The sequence below is a fragment of the Lygodium microphyllum genome, chromosome 3 (genome assembly GCF_053477565.2).
Source record: "Lygodium microphyllum isolate KBCC chromosome 3, Lygodium_microphyllum_v1.1.10, whole genome shotgun sequence".
Classification (NCBI taxonomy): Eukaryota; Viridiplantae; Streptophyta; class Polypodiopsida; order Schizaeales; family Lygodiaceae; genus Lygodium; species Lygodium microphyllum.
This window is the reverse complement of record NC_141137.1, coordinates 166,131,910-166,153,696: the sequence shown is the minus strand read 5'-3', so window position 1 is coordinate 166,153,696 and position 21,787 is coordinate 166,131,910. Positions and strand designations below refer to the sequence as shown.

Sequence of the window (21,787 nt, the reverse complement as noted above, 5' to 3'; positions counted from 1 at the left end):
GGAATAGTAGGGTGATCGGGTGTCTAAGAAACCTATTGTGGAGCGCGAATTCCTCCAATGTGAAGCCACTATACCAAGGAACCATATAGATGACCCCCTTCGTGGAGGCATAAGGTAAGCTATCCACTAGCTCACGGGCTACATCCGCAGAGGTGAGTTAAACCATGAAGATCCCTTGACCTATGAGAACTGCCTCCGCCATCTACATTGTGCCAATGCGTAGCGTGGAGTGAAGCCAATCCCAAAGCTGGGCCCTGGATAGGGAGTGTCCTACGACCTGACCAAAGATGTGCGGTAGATGTGCGGCTTTCTAGCTAGGGAGGGGGGCGCAGCACGCCACGGGATGGCAGGCAAAAGATGGAAGCAGCATGGGGGGCCCTACAAGACAAGGGCCACAGGATGAGGAAGGCAGTGGCAGCACGAGGGCTCAACGAGCGGGGCCCGGGGGGGGGGGGGAGGCGTAGCGTGCCACGGGGTGATAGGACAGGAGGAACAAGGGGGAGAGCGGGGGCGCAATGGCAGCAGCAGCAACGCGACGGGAGGAACGTTGGACGAGATTTGGGTCAGTTAAAGATTACTATATGCATGACGTTTATGCCTATTGCATATATGGTTTCTCAGACACTGTAGTTTGTGACATTCCTCAATGCCGGTTGTTCTTGGCTTCCTTCCTCTTGTTTGCTCATAGTTAGTTGTTGGTATATTGCTACAATTTATTACAGCAACCTGTCATCTCAGTTTTGATGCATTCTATTTAAAGGAAATCACCTGGACTTGATAGTCTTTTGCTTATAGGTTGTGAACAGCTCATTACTTTGATAGTATCTCTTGTCTCCCACTTGATTTAGTAGTGGTTTTGGGGCTGATTTGCAGGGTATTTTTGCCCTTATGTGTACTTGCTTGATCTCATTCTGGCTAGTAGTTCTCGCGACAATGCTATCTTCAATATTGAGAAACTGCATGGGACCAATTACAGCTATTGAAAGACACAAATATAGTAGGTTTTAGTGCAGAAATTGCAAGTTAGACCACTCAAAAATGGGGTTGCCTGACCTGAAAACATTGTGGGTAAGGATTGGGATGAACTGGATGAGTTATGAAAGTCCACGATCTTTTTATCACTGTCTAAGCAAGTTCACTACAATGTTGTAACTGGAAATTAGACTACATATGAGCTTTGGACACAAATTAAGAGTCTTTATGACAAGCAAAGCCCTAGATCTCAGATGTATTAGCTAAAACAGTTGATAGGCCTGCGCATGAAGGGACTTCTATGTCTGCACACTTGAATCAGTTTCATTCCATCATCAGTTTCTTCTCTCTTCTCTTCTCTTCTCAGTGTTTACCAAGTTCACTCTGTGTTCCTCCCCACAAAACCTACTGTCTCGCTAGTACGTCATCTCTTGACATGGTATCAGAGTTGGATCTACTCAAACAGTGGCAAAGATCCTCATCTCTAGTAAAGGCAAAGACCAATGGTGGGTTCGGCATCCACTTCTCTTCTTCTTCCGCTACATCAACATCCTAACCGGCGGCTGCTCCCTCTTGCATTTGCTGTTTTTCAGCCTGCGTTCAGGGCTGCTGCTGCCCCCTCCACCTCCCAGTTTGCTGGCGGCTCCTCCCTGCTACTGGCGGCTGAGCCAGATTGCTGGCAGCTGTTCTCTGCTGCTGGCGGCTCAGCAAGACTGCTTGCGGTTCCTCCCTGTTGCTGGCAGCTTAGCCAGATTGCTGGCGGCTCCTCCCTGCTGCTGGCGGCTCAGACAAACTGCTAGTGGTTCCTCCCTACTGTTGGCAGCTGTTCTCTGCAACGTGGTGGCTCAGCCAGACTGACAGTGGCTGTTCTCTGCAACCTAATGGCTCAGCCAAACTACTAGCAGCTAATCTAGACCGCTGGCGGCCCAACCAGGCTTGTAGGCTCAGCCAAACTACTGGCGGCTCAGCCTGACTGCTGGCGGCTCCTCCCTGTCTGCTGGCGGCTCCCCCTAGTCTGTTGTAAGCCGCGGTTGCAGTTGGCAACACCCTCCTGCAGGTAGCAACTCACTTCCAGCCCTTCCACTACCCTCCCAGCCCTTGAGGCGGGCATTGCAATTCATGGTTCATGGCTGGCCTCTTCCTTCTTCAGCAAGGCACACGGATACCATGGCTTCTTTACCAACACATGACCAATCTACTAGGTGCTCCTATTGTGGCATCACCGGATACACCACCAATGCTTGCCAACTTCAACCTTTGCTTCCCACCCCCCCGAAGTATATGTATCTCCCACCTGGCACTTCCTATGCCACCACTCCTTTCTAGGCCACAGAGATCGTTCTGCATCGGCTATCAGAGTACTATGCTCAAGGCAATACGATGCATCCGATGTGCACTAAGTCCTTTCGAGCACATGGAGGATCGATTGGCCCTACGACCTCCTAGGGATCATCGCAATGCCAGCGACATTCTTCTCCCACCCATTTTCGTATACAGTGGCTACCACAGCCCGTGGTTCTACAGTCCGCTCCATCGAGAGACAATGATTGTTTGATACCGTCTCCTCATCAATTCGCTTCTTCGAGAGACACTGGCTGCTCGACTTCTTTAGCTTCCCAGTCCGCTCCATTGAGAATCAATGACTGTTGCCCACTCATTGCTCAGTCTGAGCCCTATCCTTCACCCTCGCCTACTCAGGTTCAAGAGGCCACCTTTGGGAGTTCTTTACCACCCCAAATACCTTCTTCAGCACAACCGACGGCACTTCATTCTCAAACATTTTGGAGTTCGTGATCATGAGTTTTTGGATTCTCTATCTACCTCAGAGGGGGATTCAAAGAGGGATGATATTTTCTTTGCCCTCTAAGGGGACATCTACATCTGCTGCAACTTCAGAGGGGGCTCCTATTCCTCCAGTTTCAAAGGGGGTCACTACCCACCACTCAATCCTTCGCACACCTTGGAGGAGGCCTTTTACCTTCTTCTTCTACCCTTGGATGGAGTGGCTTCCTTCCAACGGTCATCTCACCTATTGATACCTAGGATCTCGAGAATCTACCTAGATCGAGGCCTTGGAGGTTCAGCCTCGACTTGGTGACGAGACCTTCGTATTCCTTCTTCCATGGATGCACCGAGCTAGTGGCTTCTCTCCCGAGGTTGAGTTTTGGGTTCTCGAGATTACTCTCTCTACCGTTCTTTACTGCAGGTTACCTTTCAGGTGGAAATCTTGGATCTTAGGGATCCTCTACATCTTCTTCCTCCTCTTCTTCTTTCCTTCATCACTTGGTCAACATGAAACCAACTCCCAAGCTTCAATACGAGCATATCCTTATGGTTCTCGGCACCACACAAAGTCTGACATTCCTCCTATGCATTGCATATTTTCATCATCTTTGTACTAGGACACTTGGCAAGTGAACAATTTTCCCACAAGGGACAATGTCCAAGTGCCACCTGCTACATGAGCATTCTTCAGCATGTAGCATTGCATCTCCATCTTTCTCTTCTCTTGTTTCTCTTTTTTGGGCTTGAGACGGGTGTTGAGAAACCCTTCACCCATAGTATTGCGTTCTGCATTTTGCATTTAGGGTTTCACAGTGGACAGTCCCAAAAAGGGGCTTGGCGCCCACAATCAAGCACCACCCTAGACAACTGGCACCCTGTAACGTGCCCGCCTATCAGCTGTCCAAGCACGTTTTAGTGGTCCATCGAGAAACGAATCTAAGCATTGATGCTCGGTACTCCCATGGAATGTTCTGGGGTTTGTCACCTGGGGTTTTTCAAGTCCGCCGCCTCGCTACAGAACATTCGCAACTAAACCCACTAGGATCGACCTCAAATCTGGGTTTCTAGTAGTCAAGGTCTCCTGACAGCATTCTCACGTCGAGTCCTTGACATCCTACTTTACGCAAAGATACCCAAGCCGAAGCAAATCCATGTTGCACTTGGTTCAAAGAGAATGGAAAACGAGAGAGATGCGCCGCTCAACCTCTCTATCCATAGGGCATAGTCCCATTCCGGTCTCCTAAAACGGCATGAATCGGGTTCTAACCTAACAATACCTAAGGGTCGAACGACGGTAAAACCTTGTGAGAAGCCTCCCAATTCTCTAGGACCACGCTGCCATAGGACAAACCCATCAAGGGTTCCGCCCACCCGCTTCCCTTAGTAGCTTTAGTTCTCTAATTAGGTCCTATCACATTTATATGTAACATTCAAAATCAGCTTCCTTAATTAGGCCTTTTAGGGAACGGGATTTGTTCTCGTAATTTACAGCACTAACATGAAAACACAGCAAGCAGTCCTTTTCTCAAACAAGTTCCTTAACTTATCTTCAAGTTAATCTTCATCTCCTGCCCATAAAGAGAAATTATATATCCCTTATGCCTTGCAGAAGTACCCGGTCCAAATCACATGGCACCATAATTTCCATCCTTTATCTAGAATAGGATCTTTCAACGCCTTCGAACATTGGGCTCACGACAGTCTTCAACTCCGTTCTGAACTAGGCAAGGGGTGTCCAGAGCTCCACCTGACCCTAAGCGGCCTAGGAGTGAGACACAATTTCCGTGGTTGACACCCTCACCACTCAACCTCGGCCCGTGAATCAAGCAGTGCCCTCTCAGGTTGAAGCGCGGTGTGACCTTGGAGATGATCCACCCGCACAAAATATCATTTCCTTAATTAATCCGGTTAAGAATCAAGCACAAACAAGGCATTCAATCCTAATATCATTTCCCAATAAAACATTCATTTATTCCCATAGCAACTTGTCATCACACACCCCTGCCATGCATTTACCATCAATCACAAGCACTTGGAATAATCATCCAATCACATCCCAACAATCTGTTTAATGCAAAAGCATTTAGGACGTTTTTTGATCAATCAACAAAAACAATGGCATTCTTTTCCAAACATTGCAGGAATAGTCGCGATAACCCTTCCATCACGTATTTGCTCTCCCCCTTGGGATCAGGAGCGGTTCTATGTAAAAATTACTTACCACACCCTCCTTTCGGCTAAGGCATATGTTAAGGTTTCAAACACTGTACAAGACATAAGTTCTATTAATCACTTACATTGATCGATAACTCAGCCTTCTTCCCAACAAGTACAAAAGCATCAATCTTTTCTTTGACTTAGGGTTTTCTAATCCTTAAGCTCCTCATTTGCCCTGGAGTTGTTGTTGCATCTAGCCTAACCCCGATTAGGAATGATAAACATAGTAGCATGACAATGGAGCTAATTGTGTATGTATGTGGAGTTGTATATATGGGGATGAATTGGAGCTATGCCTATGTGTCCATCATCTCTTCCCTCTCTACTCCTTATATTGCCTTTGTTGCCCGCAGTGCCTTGAAGTCCTATTATTCTTGGCTACATTGCCATCTTCCATTACTATGCCACTGCCATCATCTTTGATTGACACTTTAGCTACCAATGAGCCTAATAAACATGATTGTTGGCATTATTAACTATATCTTTTGCATTACTTAAGATAGCAATTTCTTGAAACCTAGGCTTGTCTCCAATATAATCCCAACTTCTTTGATTGGTTTACTGCGCATCTTCATTGACATATATGAGCATTCTAGAAGTAAGGATATGGTAGTATGCTTGAGACTTTAGACCCTAATCCCAAAGCTATTGATGTCTCTACAAAATCCACCCAGTAAGTTAAGCTCCAACTGAATCCCAAATTACTTTCGAGGAGGTTTCTTAGACTCACTTATAGATCAATGCTAGAAAAAAAGCAAGCATCTTATTACTTATGACCGGAATCGCAGTTGAATTGGCAGTGATGCCCTCACCTGAGGCTTTGTTGCCCGTTGAGAGATGGCCATTTACGCATGACACTTTCCGCTTGGGGGCCATTCTCGATCTTCGTCTCCCTTAGACGCGAATCACACAAGACTTCCGCACCTTATACTTGATTAGTGGGGGCCAATTGGGAAGCGAAATGAGCTTGCCATTGAGGGATAATCTTGCGAAAACGGGATATGAATTCGCGGCGCCAACGGGAAAACAAGGAACGCATGTACCCTCTAAGGAGAGCAAAGGGAGAAAAACCTTCTTAGAAGGTTCTTTCTCTCTGTCACACACACACACACTCTCTCTCTCTCTCTCTCTCTCTCTCTCTCTCTCTCTCTCTCTCTCTGTGCAGCAAAGGGGGGAAGGAGGTGGTAACTCTCTTTTTTTTCCCCTTTACGAAGCGGGGGGAACGTGGGGAAAAGGCAGTGGTGGTGACTGTGACCACTACTTATTTTGCATGGCGGCGAGGGCCCAATTTGGGTGAGCTAGGCGTGCTGGCCAAGGGGGAAGGACTGGTCATTAAGTTCAAGGGGGAGAGGGTGGCAAGCCACGTGGCCTCCCCCTCCATCAATGACGTCATCATCTTCTCCTTCATCGTCTTCTCCCTCGTCGCCATCACGTCGTCTCCCCCTCCGCCGTTATCTTTCACTTCCTCTTATTTCCCCCCCACCACATGTCGGAGACGATAGGGGAGGGGGGGGGGGGGGAGGGAAGATTAAAATTTTTTTAATTAACCTAAAAAAAAGGGGGGAAAATTTCCTACGCGGGCGGGATATTACACACCCTCCCTCTGGGCGCCACCCTAGATAGTCTCTTGCCTATTTATAGGCTACCTCTATCACTCATTCTTTACGACTGATTCATTCAGTCCGTCACCTCTTCTCTCTAGTCTCTCCACTGCCCTCACACCCCTTCTAGAGGACATTGCGGTTCGTAGTTCGTGGCTGTCTTCATCATCTTCCTTGTGCTACAACACCCTTGTTCCCTTGTATCACATTCACTCCATGATTCATATCTTCATCATTCCATTCATTAGAGTAACTTCTCTCTTCTCTTCTCTTCTCAGTGTTTACCAAGTTCACTCCGTGTTCCTCCCCACAAACCCTATTGTCTCGCTGGTACATCGTCTTTTGACACAAGGAAAAATGTAAAAATTACAAGACACAATGAATAGAACTTGAGCAAGAGATAGAGAAAGAGAGTACACAGTAAATAAGAGAAGAACAAAAAAATTATTTAACTCCAAACAAGCTGATACAAAGATGGCTCTGTCTACCCTTGCACTTCCAATGTGAAGCTTAGATGGCGATCTAGACAGAAGATAGGTGAAGAGCTTAAGGCTAGCTAGAATAACTCATTGGGTGAAAGGATGGATTGTGAAAGATGTGAAGGGATCTACATTTTATAGCTAGTGAAGGGAATCATGATGGATGACCTTCCATATGCACCTATGTCTGTTGACCTTCCATGTACACATGTGTCTATTGACCTTCCATATACACCTCCACTAGTTGGCAAGGAAATATTTCAAGGAATATTCACTGCCCCTAGTCAAGGGCTACTTCTATGGCCCTTGAACCCAAAATAGGGGTCCCTTCCTTACCCCGCAACTCGATGCAATGTGCCTCGAGTTGCTACCATCTTTAACTACTTTTTCTCACCCAAAGGCTAGACCCGCAATGATCACCTTTTGGCCATCCGGTCACATAGATCTCATCTTACATACAAGTCAGCATCCATCAATATCTAGACTCACACATGGCTTCTCCTTATAATGGGGGCCTTACAACTTTAAGTACCATGGATCATTGGTGGCACCTTACAAGGGTAGGGCATTGAGCATATCTAACAAAGCTTTGGTAAAGATATCTGTTCCATTCTCCTCCATTGAACAATAGACGCGAACAATAGACTAACTCCACTATCCCATCCTAAATTGCGTATATAGTGATACTGGATCTCTATATGTTTTGTGCGTGCATGAAACACTAGATTCTTAGCAATGGCGATGCAACTCTGATTGTCACATCTTAGCACAGTTGGGTCTTCGTCTTGCACTTCCATATGTCGTAAGATCCTTCTTAACCATACTGCTTTACATGCAACAAAACAGGCTGCCTTCTACTCTACTTCGGTAAAAGACAATGCCACTGTTGGTTGCTTCTTTTACTGATCCAAGAGAAATTTCCTAAACCTAAAAAAAAACAATAATCAGAAACTGAGACTTTCTAGAATTGCAGTCTCCTGCCTAGTTTGAGTCACAATACCCCACAAGAGAAGTACCAAAACCATATGTGATACCATAGTCAAGAGTTTCCTTCAAGTATCTAAGCACTCGCATCCCAGCTTTCCAATGGCTCTCATAGGGTTTGTTTGAGAACCTGCTCAAAACTCCAACAATAAAACTAATATCTAGCCTAGTGTTGCACAAGTAGATCAAGTTACCAACCAACCTCTTGTACCTCCTAACGTTTGCTAGTGCTAATGTATCCTCAACGGATAACTTTGCATTGACCTCCATGGGCGTAGCTATCTCCTTACACTCAATCATACCAAATGCTTTCAAGATCTCCAATGCATAATTCTTCTGAGAGATGAAGATCTTTCCTGGCTCTTGCTAGACTTCAATCCCCAAACAATAGTACAACAAGCCTAAGTCTATCATTTCAAACTTAGAGCTTAAAGCCTTTCGAGTTTGGTTAACCATATCTTCATAGTCACCTGTAATAAGAATGTCGTCCACATAAAGGACAATAACTACAGACTTTTCACCATCCCTGTAAACATACAAGCTAGCATCTAAGGCACATCTTTTGAAGTTTAAGCTTAAAAATAACTTATCTATCCGATGGTACCATGCTCTAGGGGCTTATTTCAGCCCATACAATGGCTTCTTCAATATACATACTTTGTTCTTAGAATGGGGGGTCTCAATCCCTGGCGGTTGAACCACGTACACCTCCTCCTTAAGGTCACCATTCAAGAACGCTGATTTAATATCCATTTGGGAAACTAGTCACATATCCTGGGCTGCCACTGCAAGTATTGTGTAAATAGTGGTCATTCTGACAATTCGAGTAAATGAATCTTTAAAATCAAACCCCTCAACTTGTGAAAATCCCTGTGCAACCAGTTTGGCTTTGTACTTTTCTAAGATTCCATCAGCCTTGTACTTGACCTTCCAAACCCACTTGGTTCCAATAATCTTTCTCTTTGGTGGCTGATCCACGAGCTCCCAAGTGTCATTCTTCATTATGCTGTGTACTCGGCTTGCATAGTTGCCTTCCATATTGGGCCTGCAAGTGCTTGTTCCAAGTCAGTTGGCTCCTTTACTTCTCACATAATCTCAACCATCGAGGCCGTATTGACTATGTGAGTAGAAGCCCTTCTTTGCTCCTCTATTCTCCGAGACCTCCTTGGTCCATCTACGTTCTTCTCAATAGATGTGAGCATAGAATTATTTTGATCATAGAGCTACTTCACCCATTGCGGCAATGGCTTTTTTGATAGTGCGGTGTCAAGTTGGTGAACTTTCTCTTCATCATCCAAAGATGATTCTTCCTCCTCCTTAAGGATAGGGGTAGCTTTTTGGACAGATTCATAGTGGACTACTTCGCTTGATAATAAAGTAAAAGAACTTTTCTTCTCTTTCACTGTATGCAGTTGCTCCTTGAACACCACATCACCACTCGCTATGACTTTTGCTTCTTGGCCATACAATTTGTAAGCCTTTTGCTCATCACTATAACCCAAGAAGATACATTTTCTACTTTTTTGTTTTAACTTATTTCTTTTCTCGTCAGGAACATATGTATAGCATTCACATCCAAAAGTTCTGAAATGTAAGATAGATGGTTTCTTACTAGTGTAAGCCTTATCAGGTGTTTTTCCCTTCAGAGCCTTTGTGTAGCTTTGATTGAGAATGTAGACTGTAGTATTTACAGCTTTGGCCCAAAAATGGTTTGGTAATCCCTTGTCTTTTAGCATGCACCATGCCATCTCCACAATGGTGCAATTCCTGCATTCCACAACACCGTTTTGTTGAGGCGTATGAGGCGTCATCAATTGACGCTTGATCCCTTTGCTCTTGCAAAAGCCTTCAAACTCCTCTGAGTTGAACTCACCACCACCATGTGTTCTAAAGTTCTTCACACTTTTCCCTATTTCATTCACAACAAGTTTTAGCCATTCTTTAAACTTACCAAAAGCTTAAGCCTTATCACAAAGGAAGTATACCCACATCTTCCTACTATAGTCGTCGACGATCAACATGAAATAAAAAGATCCTCCCAAGGCTTGTATAGGCATCTTACCGCACAGGTTAGCATCTACCAACTCTAGAGGAGCATTTGCTCTATTCTTGCTTTCTTGTGGAAATGCCTTTTTCTATTGCTTGGCCATTATACAAGCTTCACATGGATCCTTCAATTCAGTAATTGTAGGTAGGTAAGCAACCATACCTTGCTTATGCATCTCTTCAAAACTACAAATCCAATGTGTTCAAACCTTTCATGTCAAAGCTTACTTGCACCCACTCCAGCAGTGGTTGTTAAAGTACTTAGCTCATACAAGTTGTTCCTCATTTCTCCTTTGCCAACAACTTTGCAAGCACTGTCAAGAATTTCTGCACTTGTCTAGTTGAATCTCACTTCATGACTAAGATCAATTATGGCAACAATTGATGATAGATTTCTCCTAATTTTTGGAACATACAACACATTTGAAAGCTTTTTGACTTCACCATTTGCAACAACAAAGGAAACAGTACATGTGCCCGTAGCAAGGCATTTTACATCATTTTCAACCATCACAGTGATGGATTCTTGTAGAGGCTACATAAAACTATATAGACCTTTCTTGTTGGTCATGTGACAGGATGCACCACTATCCAACACCCATGAATCAATGGTAGATTATTCTTGTGTCGAGGAACACACTTCCTCGATAGTTGCCATGAATAACTCCAGCTTTGCTTCAGCCGTGATTTAATGAGTCGGGGGTCGGTTGTGGTTCTAGGTCAATCCCCAGTACCATCTCCAAAAGCTCATAAGAATCAAGGATTATAGTGGTTTTAAACTTCCACAAAGTATAGTTTCTACCATCTAACTTGCCTTCGTTGAAGATTGATGGACAAATCCTCAATATCTAAATAGCCAGCAGAATAGTATCGCCTCCAGAACTGCTTCCTAATGCACCAGAACTGCTAGCGAAAGCCAACATCGCTCTTCCTTGCTATTGAAGCCTTTGCCTCTCATATACTCTTCGATCCCTAGAGCCCCTTGAGCTCTGATACCATGTAAAAATTACACAGTGCAATGAATAGAATTTGAACAAGAGATAGAGAAAGAGAGTACACAGTAGATAAAAGGATAACAAAAAAATTCTTTAACTCCAAATAAGCTAATATAAAGATTACTCTATCCACCGTGCGCTTCTAATGTAAAGCTTAGATGGCAACCTGAACAGAATATAGGTAAAGAGCTTAAGGCTAGTTGAAATAACTCTGATTGGGTGAAAGAATGAATCATGAAAGGTATGAAGGGGTCTACCTTTTATAGCTTGTGAAGGGGATCATGATGGATGACCTTTCATATGCACCTGTGTCTATTGACCTTTCATGTGCACATGTGTCTGTTGGCCTTCCATATACACCTCCACTAATTGACCAAAGAATATTCTAAGGAATATTCCCTACCCCTAGTCAAGGGCTACTTCCGCGGCCCTCAAATCCAAAATAGGGGTTCCCTGATAACTTCCTTACATCGCAACTCGATGCAATGTGCCTCGAGTTGCTACTAGCTTTAACTACTCTATCTAACCTAAAGGCTAGACCTGCAACGGTCACCTTTTGGCCATCCAATCACATAGACCTCATCTGACATACAAGTTAAGACCCACCAATGTCCAAGCTCACACATGGCTTCTCCTCATAATGAGGGCCTTACAACTTTGAGCACAATGGATTGTTGGTGGCACCTTATGAGGGTAGGGCATTGAGCATATCTAACAAGAAATGCACAGTCCAAGGTCGAGTATGTTGCAGCCACTAAGGCTTACAAGGAGGCTCTCTGGTTAGACCAAACCTTGGTATTACTGATATAGTCTCTACACTGCATTCAGATTCTATAAATACTATCCAGTTAGCCAAGAATCCAGTCTTCCATGCGAAGACAAAACACATTGAGGTGCATTACCACTTCATCAAAGACGTCGTTGCAGATAGGTCTGTTGACCTTGTCAAGATCTCAACTGACCAAAATCTTGCAAATCTACTTACACGCCAGCCTCTCCCGCTATCCATCAGCTCCCTACCCACCATCTCTGCAGCCCCCAATTCCCTACTGCCATCTCCTAGTCCCACAGTCCCTCCTGTTGCAAATAGTAAACCTCTCATGAAATGGTTGTTCCTCACATACACTGAAATGGTTATCCTCTATTCTGAACTCTCAATCGAGCTCCCCCACAAGCCCAACACAACAAGACGGAGTTTGCCCCCAAAATGGAGAAGATCCAAATAAAGCAGATGATTACCAATGCCATCAACAAAGTCAAGGAGTATGACAACGGACTGAGCATAGTGAACAAGCAGCTGAATGATAAGATTAAAAAGCTGGAATTGAAGATAGAAGCCTAAGATAGGGAGATTCAATCACTGAGGCAGCTATTGAGACTGACATTTAGCTCAGCCCCAAGCTAGAGGAAGGAGAAATTCAACCTAGCATGATCGAGGAGCTCACCCATATCAAAGAGGAAGTACAACTCCTCCAAAAAAAGGAGGCGACAAAGAAGGAAGCTGTTTCTTGGGTAGAGATGCTCAAGAAAACCCAACAGCAAGTAGAGGAGGCAGAGCAATGGATTCAAATTGCAAAGAAGGGGAAACACTTAGTACACGCACCTACAACAACCATATTCAATGACACATTGGAGAAGGAACAAAAAAGGAAAATGAGAGCACTCCATGTTCAGGTGACGGGGTGTTAAATACGCGGATCTAGAGCATGGCTATGGCGGCTTCTAAGCATAGACTAAACCCATGATGACATTGACTAAAGACCACAACTGTTACACAAGTGAATTAGATTCCAAGATGGAAGCTTGGACTCATAAACACAATCTTATGTAGGACTGACAAAGACAAGACACTTAACTGAAAGTACAAAGCATCATGGCATTGTATTCATTCTAAATGAAAAGTGATAGTCAAGTACAATGCTTTATAGTTGTTGGATGGCTACAGTTTTCCTCTCTATGCATATGGGATTCAGTCTGCCTACATGTCCTAAGCCCAGAATTGCCTCATACAAAGAGGCTACATTAGGTGTGATTGCTAATATCTCAACACCCCTCCTCAATCACAACCAGAAAGTACAAAGTGTGTAGAGGCTTTAGTGAAAGTAACACCTGCAAAGTGTGGGTACACTAAAAACGTAGCAAAACACCAGAGATTGTCGCAAAAAAGGCTAAGTGTGGGTACCACAAACGTGATGGTCATCCAAAGGCTATAACAGGGGCCTTACAGAGGTTGTAGTACAAGGCTACATGAGAAGTTTACAAGCTTATGATAAAGACATTTGGACTAGGCAATACAAGGCTAAAAAAGTCAGTAAAAAATAGGATCAAGGACCGTAAGGCACTTGCGGTTTTTAGCATTTCTTTTGACATAGATCTTTGATTCATTGCAGTTCTTGTCTAGCTTCCTGTACTTGTACTTCACTTTGTTTGCCACTTCAAAGTCTTCATGATTTTTATGCTTCTTCTTTTTATTCTTTTTCTCTTTGATCTTTTGGTCCTCTTAATCTGCTTTTTCATTGACTTTGCTTGCACTAGTTGTATGAGTCTTTATGTCCATATCCCCCTCAAGCAAAGGTATCATCATCTTTGAGGCAACAGAAATGTCTTCAAAATCTTCAAATAAATTCATCGATTGCTCTTCAAAACAAGTAAATCCATCCATCCCTGCAAGCGGAATAAACAAGTCTTCCATGTAGTTGAATTGAGCAACAAGAGTAATGTTACTCTTCATAAGAAGCATCTTCATAAAAGACTTGATTTTGGTCATTCCCATGATGAAAATCAGCTTCAAATGACTAAGAATAACCAGCAATGAGTTGATCTTTGTATATGTCAAAAGACACAAGCAATGGCAATGATGTATCAAAAGATACTAGTTTGAAATTTCATGTTTGTTGCTTGAGTTTGACTTTATAATGTTCAAAAACTCTTCATATTTCCCCTCCTTGCTGATTTGATGGTTGAATACTTGCTGAAAACTTCAGATTAGAGTGGCTTTGGCTTGGTTGTCCTGTCAAAATAGAGACCAACGACTAGTAAATGAGCTCGCACGAGCTCCACATGTCGAATCTGCTCAAACCCTTTGAGATGGAGAACCCTCACTAATGGGTCTAACTCCCCCTAAGAGGGTTTGTACTGATTTTGCCGGAGTTGAGAGATCTAAGCCTTCAAAGTGGTCGCTGTCAAAACTGCGCCCAGATTTGGAAAAATGCAAATGCCGGGCATGGTGTGCATCAATCTCTTGGATTTTTGTGCCAAGAAGTTGCGCCTTGATCTGAAGAACAACTCTCGAGAAGAAAGATCGAAGAGATATGGCCTGGTTGATGAGATATGGCTGCTCCAACAAAGGTAGCTAGGTGTTGTCCACAGACACAGCTATGGCAGCGACTCTGAAAATAGGCAATGCTGAAGCTATAGTTGCCTAATCTCAATGATTGAGGTGCCAGGGAGGAGCTTTGGAAGTAGAGAAACACTTCTCCAGAAGGAAGTTCAGAGAGATTTGGCCTGTGGAGAGAGATATGAAAGCTTCAAGCTGACATGGCGCTGCTGGCTATGGCTGCCATGGAAGCTTCATTGAAGGTAGAAATGCAAATGAGGTTGGAGATAGGGTCCAGTACTCAAACTAAGCTAAGTAGATATGGAAAGGAGCTGAGAGGAGTGAAAGGAGAGTTGGGCCATGCTCAGCTGAGCTTTGATACCATGTTAAATACGCGGATCTAGAGCATGGCTATGGCGGCTTGTAAGTATAGACTAAACCCATGATGACATTGACTGAAGATCACAACTGTTACACAAGTGAATTAGGTTCCAAGATAGAAGCTTGGACTCATAAACAAAATCTTGTGTAGGACTGACAAAGACAAGACACTTAACTGAAAGTACAAAGCATCATGGCATTGTATTCATTCTAAATGAAAAGTGGTAGTCAAGTACAATGCTTTATAGTTGTTGGATGGCTACAGTTTTCCTCTCTATGCATATGAGATTCAGTCTGCCTACATGTCCTAAGCCCAGAACTGCCTCATACAAAGAGGCTACATTAGGTGTGATTGCTAATATCTCAACAGGCTGAAGATACATGAAAAAGTAGATGAGGACACCAAGGTGCTATACACATTAATAAATATTAAGAAAGATATGCATGTCTCCGCTTGGAGAAGTGGGCAAGAAAAGCACAGAAGGAGAGAGCTCAAAAGAGCGTGCACTCATTCTCTGTTTCCCCACCATGGAGGCTAGGAGAGACTTCCTAGCTCAACATCGTACATTGAAGGGGACCAGTGTGTTTCTAGGTGATGATCTCACACCAACCCAACTAGCCCGCATGAGGGAGTACATGCCAAAAATTAAGGCAGCCACGGAGGGCAAACTCACCTTCTACAAAGGAGGGAGAGTGGTAGTCATGGAGAGGCGCCACAAATGACGATGTGAGACCTATGGGACCAGCCTTGCAATGGCAGTTTGGAACTGTAATGGAGCCCTCCGATTGGATGTGGGAGCTTTAGAGGAGACATTCAGAGGGAGACCTATAGTGTTCTACTCAGAGACACATCAGGGACCACATACTACACTTCCACGGGTGACAGCCTATAGGTGGGAGTCAGCTTGTAGGAAGGAGACACGCACAGACCACAATAATCTCGGGTCGGGAGAAGTGGCAGTGTTATTCAAGGAGGAGCTACAGCAGATGATCCATGTAGTTCGCAGAGATGAGCAAGCCAAATACATGTGGGTGAGAGTGTGTAGTGAGGAACGCACTTTGTATGTTGCCATATGCTATTTCCTCCCTATGACGTCCCGATACGCCCCACCCAAGGGACAATCACCATATGTGGCTTTGGATGAGAATATTTGGGAGTTCTCGAAGGAGGGAGAGGTTATCCTACTAGGAGACTTTAATGCTAGGAGAGCCTCCCATCAGGTGTCTTTCTTTAATGCATCTAAGGAGATGCTACAGGAGTAGGATGTGTCAGAGCTACAGCTGGAGAGGACATCTCAGGATATGGGGGAAGTCACCAAATATGGGAGATACCTTGTGGAGATGGGCACAACACACAGGTTGGCCATTCTCAATGGCCTGGCTAGATACCCCCTATCCGTCGCCTTCACATGTTATCCTCACCGACACAGTGCCGACACAATAGACTATGTTCTTGCCCCATCGATGTTGATATCTCACATCCAGGACCTCTCAGTATCCCCACGCCTTCTCGGAGTTGCAGTTGATCATGCCTTCCTATCATTCACCATCGACCTCTAATTCACTGACATGCAGACCCATCATGCAGCTCCCCAACACCCAAGATACCTCTTTTCCATAGAGACAGACGATATCTATGAGGTGGAGATCCTTAGATTGTTACATGATGCAGACCCCGACGTTCCGTTACAGGAGATGACTCAGCAGTTCAGTGAGGCCCTACACATCGCTGCAGATGTAACCTTCCCACACTCACGACCCACATAGATAGCCTCCACTGGGGTGACACCTCGGAACAGCTGGTATGATGATGAGTGCCGTGAGACCAGAGCACGGCTATAGAGAGAGATATCACTGGGGTCCACTACCCACAGACATGCACAAATACTCTTTAGGCGCCTCACACGGTGGAAGAAGAGAACATTCTTGGCCCAGCTGGAGCGAGACCTATATCAGTTATTCTTGAGCCAGGACTCTAGAGAGGCTTGGAGGCTTTTCAGAGAGCATTGCCCGACCACACCTATTACGTCCACCGTTGTATGGGAGGAGTATGCAGCTAGTCTTTATACTGTGGAGGTTCAGCCACCTCTTCCTGACCCACTTGAGCCTTGTCCAGATACCACCACTTTCTTTACAGAAAGTAGGGTCTGAGAGGCCATTGACAAACTTAGCAAAGGAAATGCACAAGATCATGATGGATTAGTAGCCGAGCACTTGATCCATGCTAGAGATTTGGTGGCAAGATTCCTAGCTTACATGTTTAACAGAGCCATATGTGAAGGTCTACTAGAAAGCTAGAGCATGAACACTATTGTGCCTATCCTCAAGTCAGGGGACCCTACTCTCCCTAGTAACAATCGGACTATCATGGTTGGGCATACATTGGCTAAGTTATATGATTCCATCCTTGAGCATGAGTTAAGTAGGTGGACAAAGAGGTGGGGTCTTAGAGCACAGGAACAAGCTGGCGTTAGGAGAGGCTTCTCCACAATGGATCACATCCTCACACTCAGAGAAATCATTGAGGAGGGAAGGGCCCATGGCCGACGGACCTACTACTGCTTTGTGGACTTCCGCAAAGCCTTTGACACAGTACTGAGAGACAAGCTAATACATAGATTGCATGCCATGGGAGTACCGAAAGAGCCTAGTTGGGGTATTTTGGCACTGTATGAGAGAGTTGTGGGCAGAGTTTGGACACTTTAGGGCCTTTCGGCACCTATTTACTCCACCATTGGGGTGAAGCAGGGATCCCCCCTCTCTCCGACATTATTTGGCCTATACATTGATGGGATTGCTGATTATATTTCAGAGGAACGAGATAGAGGAGCTCCACTAGCTAGCACTTGGATACCTCTCCTATTGTATGTAAATGACATTGTATTGATAGTTGACTCTCCACAGGGTCTACAGAGACACTTGGATGCATTACACTCCTATACTTTGGACAGTGGGCTTTCAGTAAACCTTGGTAAAACCAAGGTGATGGTATTTAATACTACACCACAATGGGTCAGGAGATCAACACCTAAATTAACATATGGATCTAAGGAGCTGGAGTATGTGGATTCTTATATATACCTAGGAGTCTTATTCACATGGCCCACCTTTTCTATGCAAGAGACAGCAGACACTAGAGTGACTCGTAGATACACAGCACTAGGTGGTTTGGAGAGGATGTGCTCACAGGTGCAATTCCAAGAACCCTGCACCAAGCTATGGCTCTTCGATACACTAGTCACATCCACACTACTTTATGGAGTACAAATATGGGGGCCTAGTCTTGACCACCGTAGTAGATCAGGGCGCACTTATGACGGATGGAGGTCAATGGAGAAACCCCTAGTGTCCATGATATCCAGGATGATCAATTGTAAGGCCTCAGTGCCACATGAGATCATCAGAGCCAAGCTAGCAGCTACACCGATTGTGGTAGAGGCCCTCACCCGATCGGTCGCATACATACATAGCCTATGGGACTTACCCAGACACAGATATGCACGGTTGGCCCTTGAGTCCTCCACTTGGTCTGAGCAGATTAGAGATTCACAAGATCATCACGATGGATCTTACCCAGTTGGATATCAAGCGGACATGGTTGATGCCAAGGCAAGATCTAGGGACAAAGATGGCTTTCTACCACGAGCATTTCCTTCATACTACAGATGATGGATTTATTGTTCGCCCGAGATACATAGACACCCACCTTTCCCATGGGATTAGATGTACCATTGGCTAGTTGCACACCTCCTCACATCAGCTAGAGATTGAGACTGGCAGATATAGATCCACCCCACCAGAGGAGCGCATATGCCCGATATGCCAATTAGAGCCAAAGACAAAGGAGCATTATATCTGCCGCCACTGCCCAGCGTATTATGAGGTCCGTGATCGTTTCCACTGTCTCTTTAGAGATGGATTTGGACCACTATCCAGAGTCATGGATTTTACCGATCAGCGATGGCTTGGCCTCTTTCTTCTTGAGATACGACGGCTTTGTGACATGCGCCTTAGGAGTACAGCTGCTCCAGGACACCGAGGCCCTTCACAGAGGCAACTCACAGACTTCTTTGCAAAGGAGACTCAGAAGACTTCAATACAGTTACAGCCACAGTCCACACGAGAGCCTCTCTCACTGCCACATTCCACACACAAACAAGGAGTACTGATTGATCGAGCCGTTCAACTTAGCCAATCCAGATGTCCTAGGCCTCGACACAGACACCGACAACACCTTCATAGGCAGATACAAGGGATTATTGCTTGGGCTAGAGCTAGGTCCTCCATATCCACATGAGATTGTACCATTTGGAGCTCATTGTTAGTAGATAGAGCTCTATGTTTTACACATAGCCATAGTTAGTTTCCATTCTTATTTTGCTCTGTGCTACATATTTTGCCCAGACAGTTTGTACCATCATACACATGATTGTAACTCATGGTCTCATAGGTCATTTTGGCCTTTTGTAGACGTTAATATATCATTTCATTTTATTTCTCTCTTTTTTTCGTAAAAGATTTCTATCTCTCTCTCTCTCTCTCTCTCTCTCTCTCTCTCTCTCTCTCTCTCTCTCTCTCTCTCTCTCCACATCTCTTGCTTCCGCTCTTGTGCTTCCACTCCCGGCTCACTCCCTTCATTATGGAGGCATTTAGCCAACACTTTCCAAAAAAAAATTATACATTTAACCCCATTAAGGAGATGGATCTCCAATGTTTCAGCGTTGATCAAGAAGGCACTTTTGGGATCAATTTAATAGCTCTCTCCTTCCATGATGCAAGCATAACCCCCATTTCCCAAATTGTTGACACATGCTGGTCAAGGGTTTCACCAAACTGGTGGCATAGGTCTAAAAGAATACATTAGTGAGGCTATCCCAACCAGGAGTTTTATCCAAAGGTAAATGCAATAAGACATCCATAACCTCATCCTCACAAATGTCACTTGTAAAAGCAACATGGATGTCAAATGAAACCTAGTCCCTAACCAAAGCATTAAAAGCTAAACAAGCATTAGAAGTCCACTCCAGGGGGTCGGAGTCAAGCCAAGAAGATCTAAAAAATAGTTTCTGCAGTCTGCCGATCCATAACCATGTGGCCCTCCCGCTGCCGGAGTCTAACCATGTTATCTCAGGCAAGGGAAGGGTTCAAACCCCAAAATATTCTATAAGACTGACTGACAAGAGGCATCTTGCAAATTTTTGGTCAGAGATTTCAGTTTAGCCTGTTATTAAGATCTCAACTGAAACTGCTAAATAAGATCAACCAATCTCGCAGCCAATGGAAACTGGAATGCATCATCTAGGGATTCAAGAAGCAATAAGAGAACAAAAGCCAGTAACCTGCCTGCCGTCGTGTCTGCAAAGGGAGGCATGATCAGGGATTCAACAAGCAATGAGCGAACCAATGCCAATAATTCCTCTGCCCCCTGCCGACGTGTTTGCAAAGGGAGGCATGGCCAATGCCATATTCCCGGGCAACCCCCTCTCTCTCTCTCTCTCTCTCTCTCTCTCTCTCTCTCTCTCCCTCTCTCTGAAAACTATAATGAGCATGTGGATTGCTGGAACTCTACAGCAAACCAGGGGTCCTGTCTTTTGATGCGAAAACCTTTGGCAACAGGAGGATAGCAATGGCATAAGGGGAACAGGTCACAGAGCTAAAAATTGATTGAATTTACAACCCTTGGGAGGTCAGTTGAGTAATCACCAGCGTATAGAAATTTCATCTTTAACAAGTGTCAAGTAAAAATTTTCACAGTTTTGAAACATCTACTTTGTCCATGGAGCCTTCAAAGATCTATTTCCTTAAGCCATTACAAGTCACTTGAAAATTTTTGTATACCTAGTACTTGTTGTCTCTTAGAAATATATGTCAAGTCTGCATTAGGAAGCTTAAATTTTCCAGCATAATCAAACAAATTTAAATTATGTTTCTATATGTTTATCCCTGCTAGACACTAATATACATACCGTATGTGCATATGCATCACTTTGCAGTCCAAGTTCATGAACTGTAAGCACCAAGTTGTGAACAAAATCTGCTTCTGGGGTCTTCTTGTTAGCGCCTAGTCCATCAAGAACTTCCTCAAGTAATATCCTTCCAGAGAGAGCATCAAGTGGAATAAGCAATGTATCCAACTCTGATTCAAGTGTGATTTTTGCCCCTTGTGGATCCAAGAAAAAATTGAACTCAGACATTGTATTATTTGGAATGGTGTAGATATTTCCTAAAGGTTCAGATTCGTGCAGATAGTTCAATTTGTTTATTGATCCACCTACAACTATAATATCCTGTACAAAAACAAAGCTACTATTAGCACAACAAACCTTAAAGGAAAATTGGTTTTGCTTCATGCTGCTGATAATAGAGGCAACAATGTCACACTTCATACTGTGCAAAAATAATTATAGAGAGTCAGTAGAGCAGTCATGACACAAGTTTATGCTTCTAATGGTTCAAAATACTCAACAGAGTACTCATGGAAAAGGTACTCAAGTTATCATTAAAAAATTTCAAATAGGATTGCGTTTTCATTCAATTTGATTGGGATCATATGTGCAGTTCTAAAGGCTAACTATGGGAAAGGAAAGAAGAAACTATGGCAAAGTACTGGTCAATAGGGAAGATGATGCATGAGACCCTTGTTTAAAACCTTAAGAACTTAATTCCAAAAAAGAAAAAGGTATTCGGAATTGTGTTTCCATTCAGTTTGCCTGGGATCATATGTGCAGTTCTATGGACAAACTGCGGGGAAGGAAGAAGAAAACTGTGGCAAAGAACTGGTCAATAGAAGACACAATGCATACACCCTTGTTTCAAACTTAAAGAAGAAAATTAAAGAAATAATGTCTGCTACACTTCAGACATGAGGTGAAAAAAAACTTTTGCAGTGTTCTACAAATGTATAGTTTCCAGGACCCCATTTATGGTTCCTTTAGAATCATGAGAGGTATCATTGGTAGAATTATGGGTTATGCTAGAAGTCTGCTAATTCCGCTGCTACTTGACCTAGCA

The 21,787-nt window shown here is 44.1% G+C and overlaps 1 protein-coding gene and 1 pseudogene across 3 annotated transcripts in view; one reads left to right on the top strand and one right to left on the bottom strand.

Moving 5' to 3' along the window:
- Window positions 1-21,787, bottom strand: part of NSH3 (inosine-uridine preferring nucleoside hydrolase family protein) — a 92,568-nt gene that overhangs the window by 16,472 nt on the left and 54,309 nt on the right. For all 3 annotated transcript variants that reach the window (XM_087675015.1, XM_087675014.1, XM_087675016.1), the window contains exon 11: window positions 20,743-21,063. In XM_087675015.1, the coding sequence (XP_087531141.1) occupies window positions 20,743-21,063 (321 nt within the window). The remainder of the gene's footprint in view (window positions 1-20,742; window positions 21,064-21,787) is intronic.
- LOC148039131 (uncharacterized) lies at window positions 15,530-16,336 on the top strand (annotated as a pseudogene).